Consider the following 12,704-nt stretch of genomic DNA (forward strand, 5'->3'; position numbering starts at 1 on the left):
AAAGGTACACTGTGCCACATGTTATCATTATAAACATATTTAAAACTAGTCCCAGAATAAACTTGCTTTTCCCTTGACATGAGGGTACAGTGGTATTTTGTTTAATAGTGGCAGCAGTAAGGAGTAGAGAATTCCCATAACATAGGAGTAGAGAATTCCCAAAACAAGACTCAGTGCTATTACAGTTCTCTCTCACATGAAAGACTTTACTCACCCCCAGGAATTGCCAGCAAGGGTATAAAGCTTACAGTATGTCACACACGCTGACATCATTTCTACTTGAAAGAGGTCATGGTCCCACTTGCTGTCTCTCCAGATAATTTTGGAAATATCTTGCTTTTATGTTTCCAGATTTGTCTGGCCACCATGATAGTGATCTCTAATATCCTTGCATTTTCAGCCATTGTATCCTCTGGGACTTTCAGGAGGGAAATGCGTGTCCTGTATATGATGAGCACGTGTATCAGTGATTTCTGCACTGGCATCACATGGTACTATGTTGGGGTTTTTGATGTAAGAGACAATATTCCACGTAAAAATGACACCAAGTTTATAGCAGCAAATTTTGTGGGTATTTCCTACCTCACCATTCTGGCTGCTCAGGTAGATAGATATTGTGCTGTCAATTTCCCCATGTGGTACATTCACAAAATGACCACAAGCAAGACGGTGGGGATTTTGGTTGCTATCTGGTCCTATACTTTTGCAATCCTAATTTCTCAGAACGTTACCACATCTAGCACAGCTCTCAAAATCCAGCTAATTGGAATGCTTGTATGGTCACTAGTAACCTACACCATAATGATAGGTCTAAACATCAAATTATTTCTGATAGCCAAATTTCAGCTAACCAAGATGAAAGGTACAGACAAGGACTACAAGAAGACCTCTCTTTATCTGATTATAGCTGTAGCGGCCAGTTTTATTCTGCTGTGGGCACCTGTATTCCTAAGATCTATTGTCTGTTTGCTGACAACTGTTAACTGGTGTGTTCTAACCAGCAACATATGCACTGATGTCATTGTCATTCTCCCTCGTATCAATGCTGCAGTGACTCCCTTACTCTACATTAATAGTTGTTCTTTTATCAAGAAGACTCTGCAAGAGAAGTTCTGCAACTGTCACTCCAAGATATGTATGTAAGTGATACAATTCTAGAACTCATATATTGCTAAGGCCACTTCCATACATACAACATTTACATTCCGTTAAGAGCCCAAAAGCTTTTTTTTATGCATACACAAAGAGGTATGATTAACTGAAAACAGAGAAATTGGAAGTATGATATTTAAATGTGTGTATTCTTATTTTTATGTCCACTTTTGGTAAATGTACTAGGATGCTGTCAGGTTCTCTCTAGTTTTGCTTTCAGAACTTATAAAACTGTAAAGCAACAAAGGTTGGTAATTTTACACTGACGTCACTTGGCTCATACATATAATCTGAGAGTAGTAAATAATGGAATAGAATTTGGAAGTTACACTTTGTAGCTGTGTGAGACCTATCTACTACAGTGCATGGTGCATCTGTTATATGCTGGAGTACAACTGCTATCATGATGTGACCATGATTTAACTGCTATACTGAAATACTTAGAAATTAATTATACATCATCAGTGTATCGTATAATGTATGCCAAGGGCGTAGCTACCATAGGTGCAGGTAGTGCAGCTGCTATAGGGCTCAGACCTGAGAGGGGCCCACCTCCCTGTCAAAAGTAAATGTGTTGTATAGTATACATTTTCCCCCAGTGGCAGATACATAGGAGGCACTTACAAACTTTTACCTTGGGGGCTACAATATATCTATTTATATTGGTCACCTGGACCTGCTCATTGTAATGTGGTATAAAATGAACTAGAGGTCATTATACTGTTACATAATATAAACTAAAGCACTGTAATGTGGCAGAATATAAAGTGGAGGCACTGTAGTGTGGCATAATATGAACTGTATCATAATGTGAATTGTGTTGCATAATGTGTACAGGCAGCCCTTCAATGTGACATAATGTGAATTAGAGCACTACTGTGGTTCATAAAATATACTAGCACACTACTATGGGACATAACATTAACTAAGGCACTACTATGGTCCAGAAAATGAACTAGGGCACTAATATGGGGCATAAAATTAATAGGACAGGGGCCCTTCAAAATGTTGCTATGAGGCCCAGTAAGTTCTGGCAACGCCCCTGATGTATGCATGTATAGCCAAGATAAAGGACAGTAGCAGGGGTATATTGTTGGGTATAAATGTATACATAGATTCAAAAATGGTTCCTTAATGAAGTAATAGATGGAGTGTAAGCTAATATATAGGGTTGGGCATCTTAATATAGAGCAGTCTTGCTCATTTTGATACTTCAGGCCCACATCAGCTGTTTACATGGGCAGACTTGCTTACAGGGAGATAGTTATAGCACCATGAGCTTGCCTTTATCAAATATGTGCCGAATGGTATAGATGGAAACAAACCACAAAATCCTGGTGGTGTCAAAATCAAAAAGCTGCTCTTCAATATTTGAAAACTATTTTCCCACTAGAAGTACAGTATGTCATAATCAATGTAATCTTCAGCGTTCTATTTTATCTTTATTGAGATTTTTAGGTGATTATAGAGACTTCAATTAGGAAATAGTCAAATGTATTCTATGAATCAAATAGATGTAGTGTCTGCAAAGGTATTACACATAAACATTTATAGAAACTGCAATACTTCTGTAGTAATTGTTTGTGAGTACCTCTTATAATACGTCACCACAATTTTACCAACAACCTATCAATAGTTACAGCGATACACAGACGATACTGGCCAAGAGCAGATAACGTACTGCTTCACCAGGTCAGTCTATGTAAATGTGCAGAATGATGCGCACTCTACATTTTTGCTCTCATTTCTCTATTGTGAAAAATAATGAAATAAATGAATAAATTAAGTACAAAAATAAAAAATAGATCAAATGTATTAAAAATGAAAGTACTAAATATTTTGAAAACGTCTTTAATTAACAAAAATGTTTTATTCACAGAGGCGGTGTTAACAGTACCATAGCATTACTTTTTAAATATGCTCACCACAGTAAAAGGTACCCTAAAGCCATCGACGTTGAAAGCCAGCGAATATTTACTACCACTGGCACTAGTAGTGTTATCACCCTTGCGTAGGGCGAAGTGAGAAACAAACAACAATCTTCTATCATTTTTGGCAGCAATTTGGCTTTTAAAATTTGATAACTCTGCCCCCAAAAACGGACATTCCAGACATATATTGTGGATTGCACAGTTTGTGGCACCAACTTTTCATGCGAAAGTAAATCAATTTTGCACTAACATTTGTAGCCTGCTAAAATATCATTTTAAAATAACGACACCCAGGGCTGTATCCAATATTGCTTCATCATCAAGCACACACCTTTTGATGCCCCAAACTCCCCCCCTCCAAATGAAATACATTCCTGTGGTTTGCACACTTTACTGTTGGAGGAAATACTAGTCTTGCCTCTTATAGCCTTGCCTCAGCCTTTATCACCTATTAATCTGCTCAGCCTAATGTTAAATCTTACTCTGATTCCACTTTGAAAAAAAACTAACAAAGAGAATGTGCTTTTACATTGCTTTGTGCATGACAGCCAATGGGGCATGTATGACAGCAGGGGCAAACGCAGGATTTTTATGGTGGTGGGGGGTTCCGTATATATATATATATATATATATATATATATATATATACAGGTTGAGTATCCCATATCCAAATATTCCGAAATACGTAATATTCCGAAATACGGACTTTTTTGCGTGAGACTGAGATAGTGAAACCTTTGTTTTTTGATGGCTCAATGTACACAAACTTTGTTTAATACTCAAAGTTATTAAAAATATTGTATTAAATGACCTTCAGGCTGTGTGCATAAGGTGTATATGAAACATAAATGAATTGTGTGAATGTACACACACTTTGTTTAATGCACAAAGTTATAAAAAATATTGGCTAAAATTACCTTCAGGCTGGGTATATAAGGTGTATATGTGACATAAATGCATTCTGTGCTTAGATTTAGGTCCCATCACCATAATATCTCATTATGGTATGAAATTATTCCAAAATACGGAAAAATCCGATATCCAAAATTCCTCTGGTCCCAAGCATTTTGGATAAGGGATACTCAACCTGTATATATATATATATATATATATATATACACACACACATGTAATTGGCATATAGATAGATAGATAGATAGATAGATAGATAGATAGATAGATAGATAGATAGATAGATAGACAGACAGACAGACACACAAAATTATGGTGTTAATGAAGCTTGGCTCCAGCACTCAAAAAACAGATAGATCTGTGACAGATGCTCTCACATGTAAATCGACATACTCATCCAAAGGCTCTGTACAATGGGGGTCATTCCGACCCGTTCGCTCACTGCGTTTTAACGCAGCAGAGTGAACGGGTCCCTGCTGCTCATGCGCCGTCGCCGTAGTGCGCCTGTGCATGCGGGACGACCGAAGGCTGTAGCAGGACAGCGATCGCCTCTGCCTGATTGACAGGCAGAGGCGATCGATGGGCGGTAGGGGGCGAAACGGCGGCGTTTGGCCGCCGTTTCGTAGGCGCGGTCCGGCCAACGCAGGCGTGGCCAGACCGAACGGGGGGCGGGGCTACAGCCGCTGCGTAATGTCATACGCAGCCGCTGCGGGCCAGGGAGCGAGGAGTAGCGCCCGGCCAGCACGCTAGAGCTGCGCTGGCCGGGAGTTACTCCTGAAGTGCAAAGGCAGCGCCGCTGTGCGATGCATTTGCACTTCTGCGAGGGGGACCGGCTGACATGCGGGGCGGACTAGCCCCGTGCTGTGCGTCCCCCCGCATGTCAGGCAAGTTGATTGTAGCTCAGAATGACCCCCAATGATCGGCACAACACGCAGTACTCTCAAATCATTTGTGCCGTTCATTGTACAGAGTGCTGCACCTTTGGATGAGTATTACACACTACATAACATCCAAACCCCTCAATACAGTAATACTACATTCCACCCACACTACAACAGCAGCACTGTTCCTATCCCCATACTACTGCAATACCACTGGCCATGATTTACGTGAACCAGTGCATTAACTTTTCTACATTCTCCAAATATAATATAAATATATTTTTTATAACACTGTTATCATGTCCAGCTTTCTAATATTAATAGGGTGATACCCTGATCTGCTGGAGTGCAGATCAACTTGTCTAATATAAAAAAAAAGTAGTAGTGAGGTCACCGCTTGACCTCACTACTACTTTTTTTTTTTTTATTAGACAATATAGCTGGACATGATAACAGTGTTATAAAAAATATATTTTCTATAGATACTGTAGGAAAATACTGAAAAACTTGTGGTAAACTTGGCCATCATGACGCCTGTTGATGCTGTCCCCTGCCCGCCACAGCTGTGTCTTCTCCAGGGCACTTGGCTTAAAGACCCAGCTTACGCTGCACCCATTATACCTGTGCACTCCTCTGTGTTGTATCCCGTCAGCGTGCCCGGCGCCCGCTCCCCGTTCTATCCCGCCAGGGTCAGTGTACCTGCGGGTCTCTTCCGTGACTCTTGGTGCCGGGCTAAGCTGCTGGTCGGTGAAGAGCCTCCTCCCTCTCTCTTCCCTTGCGCACTGCCCGCCAATTGGTGGGATGATGGATCAGCAGCCAGCGCTTCCTCTACTTTACGTAAAGCCACAGTGTCCTGATGTGGAAGCGCTGGCAGCACAAACAGGCAGGAAGTGGCCGGCAGCTCTGATCACGGGGAACTGAGGCTGGTGCGGAGACAATGCTGTCTCCGACTCTGAAGTTTTTTTGTCCATTAGAGGGGGTTTCTGGGTACTCGGAACCCCCCCCCCCCCCCCCCCCCCCCTGCGTGCGCCACTGGACAGAACTTTGCAAATCTGCATGGCTCATTTTCCTTCGGATGGTCGTGCCTCCCTGACCTATTTATTGCACATCCTATGAGTGTCAGTTATGTGAACCCCATACATTATGTGCATCACATGTCTGTGATGTGGCTGAATGTGGGTGCAGAGATGAAAACGTGCAGTGCTTATATAGTACCTCCCCATACACAGTTTTCAGTTGAAGTAATCCTGATTCTCTCATATAATGCAGTACTTATTAACTCATGTTATCCATATTGTGATCGGTAACTGGACACTGGGCCTGTCTTAGTTTGTGTTGAATGTCATAATGGTATATTGTATCAAATGCAGGAGGGGAGGAGAGCGCAGCCTGCGCCTCTCCTGCCCCTCAGTGTCTCCAATTCAGCGCCGACCCGTGAGCCAGTCAGAGCTCACGGACTGGCAGCCAAGGCTCCTGATTGGCTGCCGGACCGCAAGCTTTGATTGGCTCACAGATCGCCACTGAATTGATGGTAGAGACCTGCACCGCCGCCGGAGACTGAGGGGCAGGAGAAGCGCAGGCTGCGCTCTCCTCCCCTCACACACAATACAGCACAGCAGCAGCGGTGAGCTGCAGGGGAAGAGGGGGCATGTGTACCCGGCACTGGGGGCATATCTGGCACTGCGGGGACATGTGTATCTGGCACTGGGGGCATATCTGGCACTGGGGGGACATGTGTATCTGGCACTGGGGGCATATCTGGCACTGGGGGGACATGTGTATCTGGCACTGGGGGCATATCTGGCACTGGGGAGACATGTGTATTTGGCACTGGAGGCATATCTGGCACTGGGGGGACATGTGTATCTGGCACTGGGGGCATATCTGGCACTGGGGGGACATGTGTATTTGGCACTGGGAACATTTCTGTATCTGGCACTGGGGGCATCTCTTTATCTGGCACTGGGAGCATATCTGCCACTGGGGGGACATGTGTATCTGGTACTGGGGACATTTCTGTATCTGGCACCCGGGGATAATGTATATCTGACACAGTGGGGGCATTTGTTTATCTGGCACTGTGGGGCAATGTATATCTGGCACTCTGGGGGCATTTGTGTATCTGACACTGTGGGGCAATGTGTATCTGGCACTGTGAGGCAATGTATATCTGGCACTCTGGGGGCAATTGTGTATCTGGCACTGTGGGGCAATGTATATCTGGCACTGTGGGGCAACGTGTATCTGGCACTATTGGGGTCATATGTGTATCTGCCCCTCCCCCAATATGAGTAGCACGCCCCCATTTTCATTGGCCACACCCATTTTTTTTTGCACGCGCACACAGTACCTATACGACATTTTTTCTACTTGCACCACTGATCAAATGTACAGTGTTGCTGCAGTATACTGTAGGTACAGTCATGTTATATACATTTCAGTGTAATGTTCAAAGCACCTCATTGAGAGCATAGCATGAGATTTGATCACTGTACTCCAGATGAACTTGAAAAATCAAGCTCTTTTGTCTCAGGAAAAAGGACTGTGTGCAGTGAACTTTGACCTGATTTAGAGGTGTACACAGTTGCATCTGCGGTTTTGTATGCAGCGGTTTTGCAATAATATGCAGATGACTACGACACTGCCTTGTGTATAGAGATGCCCGCTGGCAGCATCTCATATCAGCCTATGCTATCTAAGACAAAGCAGCTCTCCTAAGATGCACAAAAGTTATATACGTCTGTAATCCTGCGCTACAGTTTAATGCTGCCGTTTAAAATCGATGGGATTCACCCTCCAAAATCCCCACACACATACAACAAATACAAAAATGATTAAAAACAGGCGCTCTCTAAAGTACTAAAACTTTAAAAATACTGGAAAACCACTCCAAACTTCTGTCGTTTTCCTCCAGATCGGTGCACAAGTGTTAGCGTGGGGTTGAAAAGACACTTACATAGCAGTTCAACCTCGCGTTCCTTTAAAGGTATCTTTAAACAGGTTTGGATAAAATTGATCCTATCACAAACAGCAGTCGCACAGAATGACACTTACGTTTAGTTTCAGTCTCGAATGCACTGAAAGGTATCTTTCAAACGATCCCCATATATAATAGGTAGGAAGCTGCCAAAACCACTGTGCATAAAAACATACACAGGTTTTATTCATACACTGGAACAAACATAAAAGTTGCAGCAAAAAATGTCCAATGGAGGATAAATGTTCGTCACAGCATGGATAACTTCAACGCGTTTCAAGGATTCTTTCCTCTTTATCAAGAAGTCTTGAACCCCCACGCTAACACCTGTGCACCGATCTGGAGGAAAAAGACAGAAGTTTGGAGTGGTTTTCCAGTATTTTTAAAGTTTTAATACTTTAGAGAGCGCCTGTTTTTAATCATTTTTGTATTAGCTCTCCTAAGATGCCTGGGCCCCTCCAGCTTCATACAGATTTCAAGTGGCTGACTATTGCACACCCAGATAACAGTCCCCGACATGCCTACGGTTTTGCAGCAACCACCTTTTCTTACCCCAAACACTGACTACCTGTCACTAACTTCACAAATAAATCCTCTGTGTTGGTGTGCCTTCACTAATCCATCACTGCGCCTGTGCATTACAGCATTGGTACATGCGCACTAGTAAAACATTGCACATCACAATACACTTTACTATCTGGTGTGCATAGCAAAGTCTTCCATATTGTGACGTCCACCTTGGGAATAACTACAATCAGACACATAAGGAATTCCTCTATGTTATCCTCATTCACCCATACTGAATTCATAGACACAAATTCCAAAAATTGTGTCATTTCTGCTTTATCAATGTGCTTTTACAAAGTAACTGTTCATACCTCAAATCATTGTATTTATATGTCCTTATAGCACCTGGAGAGCAAAAAACAACTTGGTGCGTTGTGAAGAACAGCCAAATATATCTGTGATATCCAGCTGAGGGAGCAACACGTGATTGGAGCAGGCAAATCCACGCATCTTCTAAGGTAGGGGAAACAGCACTGCACTCATAACCAAGACTGCATACCATTGATGTGTGGAAAGGTGAGACAGGTGTGGCAGAGCCGTTCCTGTCATACTGACCTATATGCCAGAGTTTTGACTATGGGCCTAATTCAGACCTGTTCGCAGCAGCAAATTTCTTAGCTAATGGGCAAAACAAGGTGCGGGGGGGGGGGGGGGGGGGAATAACATGTGCAGAGAGAGCTAGATTTGGGTGGGGTGTGTTCAAATTAAAATAATTAAAATCTAAATTGCAGTGTAAAAATAAAGCAGCCAGTATTTACTCTGCGCAGAAACAAAATAACCCACCCAAATCTAACTCTCTCTGCACATATTATATCTGCCCCACCTGCACTGCACATGGTTTTTCCCATGTTTTTGCCCAGCGACAGGCCAGGGTCACACGTGCACGCAGGGGGGTTTCCGAGTACCTAGAAACCCCCCCTGACCGCCGAGTCATCGGTGCTGCGGAGCGATTTTTTTTTTTTGTGTGTGGAGGAGATCAGCAAGCTGCATCTGCAGTGTGGCTGGCCGCATGTACGGAGAGCTGCAGTGGCCTTGCACAGCTTCCGCACAGGCACAGGACTTTCTGACGGCGGGTGAGGCGCTGGGTAGCGGAGACAGTCTCCGGCATTCCCACAGACTCTACAGCAGCCTGGAGTGAGTCACATATAGGGTCGGGGGAAGTGCGTGCATGTGGGCAGTGCCGTAACTAGCAGTGTGCGAAGTGTGCCTTGCACACAGCGCACTTTGCCTGGGGGCGCAACCAGCCACTGCAGTGATCCGACATTACCCTTCTGCTACATCTACCTCCTGACTCCAGCAGTCATGTGCATACAGCTATATCTGAATGTAGTGTGGAGACGGAGGACCTGGGTGACTGTATGGTTGAGTATATTTTCTCTTCGCCGTAAGGACGTGGTCTTTATGATGAAGAGAAATTATCTCAATCTATGCAGAGCAGTCTACTTTACCTTCGTGATAAGGACCTTTTTGCCACCTAGTGGTCAGGTCCTGCACATGAAAGTAAATCAACCACTTCTACTAACACTTGGCTATTTTCTCTTCATGTAAAGGACTTTGGCCCTCATTCCGAGTTGATCGGTCGCAAGGCGACTTTAGCAGAGTTACACACGCTAAGCCGCCGCCTACTGGGAGTGTATCTTAGCATCTTAAAATTGCGACCGATGTATTCGCAATATTGCGCTCACAAACTACTTAGCAGTTTTAGAGTAGCTCCAGACTTACTCTGCCTGTGCGATCAGTTCAGTGCTTGTCGTTCCTGGTTTGACGTCACAAACACACCCAGCGTTCGCCCAACCACTCCCCCGTTTCTCCGGCCACTCCTGCGTTTTTTCCGGAAACGGTAGCGTTTTCAGCCACACTCCCATAAAACGGCCTGTTTCCGCCCAGTAACACCCATTTCCTGTCAATCACATTACGATCGCCGGAGCGATGAAAAAGCCGTGAGTAAAAATACTATCTTCATAGCAAAGATACTTGGCGCAGTCGCAGTGCGAACATTGCGCATGCGCACTAAGCGGAATTTCACTGCGATGCGATGAAAAATACCGAGCGAACGACTCGGAATGAGGGCCTTTATTAGCCCTCTCATGGTTATGTCCTTACGGCGAAGAGAAAATAGCCAGATAATGCTAAAATCAGCTATTTTCTCTTCATGTAAAGGACTTTATTAGCCCTCTCATGGTTATGTCCTTACGGCGAAGAGAAAATATCCAGAATATGCTAAAATCAGCTATTTTCTCTTCGCCATAAGGACATTATGGTCACGTTCTTATCCGAAAGGACCTTATTAGCCCTCTCATGGTTATGTCCTTACGGCGAAGAGAAAATATCCAGAATATGCTAAAATCAGCTATTTTCTCTTCGCCATAAGGACATTATGGCCACGTTCTTATCCGAAAGGACCTTATTAGCCCTCTCATGGTTATGTCCTTACGGCGAAGAGAAAATAGCCAGATAATCCTAAAATCAGCTATTTTCTCTTCACCATAAGGACATTATGGTCACGTTCTTATCCGAAAGGACCTTATTAGCCCTCTCATGGTTATGTCCTTACGGCGAAGAGAAAATAGCCAGATAATGCTAAAATCAGCTATTTTCTCTTCATGTAAAGGACTTTATTAGCCCTCTCATGGTTATGTCCTTACGGCGAAGAGAAAATATCCAGAATATGCTAAAATCAGCTATTTTCTCTTCGCCATAAGGACATTATGGTCACGTTCTTATCCGAAAGGACCTTATTAGCCCTCTCATGGTTATGTCCTTACGGCGAAGAGAAAATATCTAGAATATGCTAAAATCAGCTATTTTCTCTTCGCCATAAGGACATTATGGTCACGTTCTTATCCGAAAGGACCTTATTAGCCCTCTCATGGTTATGTCCTTACGGCGAAGAGAAAATAGCCAGATAATCCTAAAATCAGCTATTTTCTCTTCACCATAAGGACATTATGGTCACGTTCTTATCCGAAAGGACCTTATTAGCCCTCTCATGGTTATGTCCTTGCGGCGAAGAGAAAATAGCCAGATAATCCTAAAATCAGCTATTTTCTCTTCACCATAAGGACATTATGGTCACGTTCTTATCCGAAAGGACCTTATTAGCCCTCTCATGGTTATGTCCTTACGGCGAAGAGAAAATAGCCAGATAATGCTAAAATCAGCTATTTTCTCTTTGCCATAAGGACATTATGGTCACGTTCTTATCCGAAAGGACCTTATTAGCCCTCTCATGGTTATGTCCTTACGGCGAAGAGAAAATAGCCAGATAATCCTAAAATCAGCTATTTTCTCTTCGCCATACGGACATTATGGTCACGTTCTTATCCGAAAGGACCTTATTAGCCCTCTCATGGTTATGTCCTTACGGCGAAGAGAAAATATCCAGAATATGCTAAAATCAGCTATTTTCTCTTCGCCATAAGGACATTATGGTCACGTTCTTATCCAAAAGGACCTTATTAGCCCTCTCATGGTTATGTCCTTACGGCGAAGAGAAAATAGCCAGAATATGCTCAAATCAGCTATTTTCTCTTCGCCATAAGGACATTATGGTCACGTTCTTATCCGAAAGGACCTTATTAGCCCTCTCATGGTTATGTCCTTACGGCGAAGAGAAAATATCCAGAATATGCTAAAATCAGCTATTTTCTCTTCGCCATAAGGACATTATGGTCACGTTCTTATCCGAAAGTACCTTATTAGCCCTCTCATAGTTATGTCCTTACGGCGAAGAGAAAATAGCCAGATAATGCTAAAATCAGCTATTTTCTCTTCATGTAAAGGACTTTATTAGCCCTCTCATGGTTATGTCCTTACGGCGAAGAGAAAATATCCAGAATATGCTAAAATCAGCTATTTTCTCTTCGCCATAAGGACATTATGGTCACGTTCTTATCCGAAAGGACCTTATTAGCCCTCTCATGGTTATGTCCTTACGGCGAAGAGAAAATATCCAGAATATGCTAAAATCAGCTATTTTCTCTTCGCCATAAGGACATTATGGTCACGTTCTTATCCGAAAGGACCTTATTAGCCCTCTCATGGTTATGTCCTTACGGCGAAGAGAAAATATCCAGAATATGCTAAAATCAGCTATTTTCTCTTCGCCATAAGGACATTATGGTCACGTTCTTATCCGAAAGTACCTTATTAGCCCTCTCATGGTTATGTCCTTACGGCGAAGAGAAAATAGCCAGATAATGCTAAAATCAGCTATTTTCTCTTCATGTAAAGGACTTTATTAGCCCTCTCATGGTTATGTCCTTACGGCGAAGAGAAAATATC

The 12,704-nt window shown here is 43.1% G+C and overlaps 1 protein-coding gene across 1 annotated transcript; it reads left to right on the top strand.

Annotated features, from left to right (window-relative positions):
* Positions 1-291: 291 nt before the first annotated feature.
* On the top strand, positions 292-1,143 carry LOC134945352 (melanocortin receptor 3-like). Its single transcript, XM_063934601.1, has one exon. It carries the CDS (start codon positions 292-294, stop codon positions 1,141-1,143), a length of 852 nt encoding a protein of 283 aa, XP_063790671.1.
* Positions 1,144-12,704: the final 11,561 nt, after the last annotated feature.

This window comes from Pseudophryne corroboree, chromosome 1 (genome assembly GCF_028390025.1).
Source record: "Pseudophryne corroboree isolate aPseCor3 chromosome 1, aPseCor3.hap2, whole genome shotgun sequence".
NCBI classification, from domain to species: Eukaryota; Metazoa; Chordata; class Amphibia; order Anura; family Myobatrachidae; genus Pseudophryne; species Pseudophryne corroboree.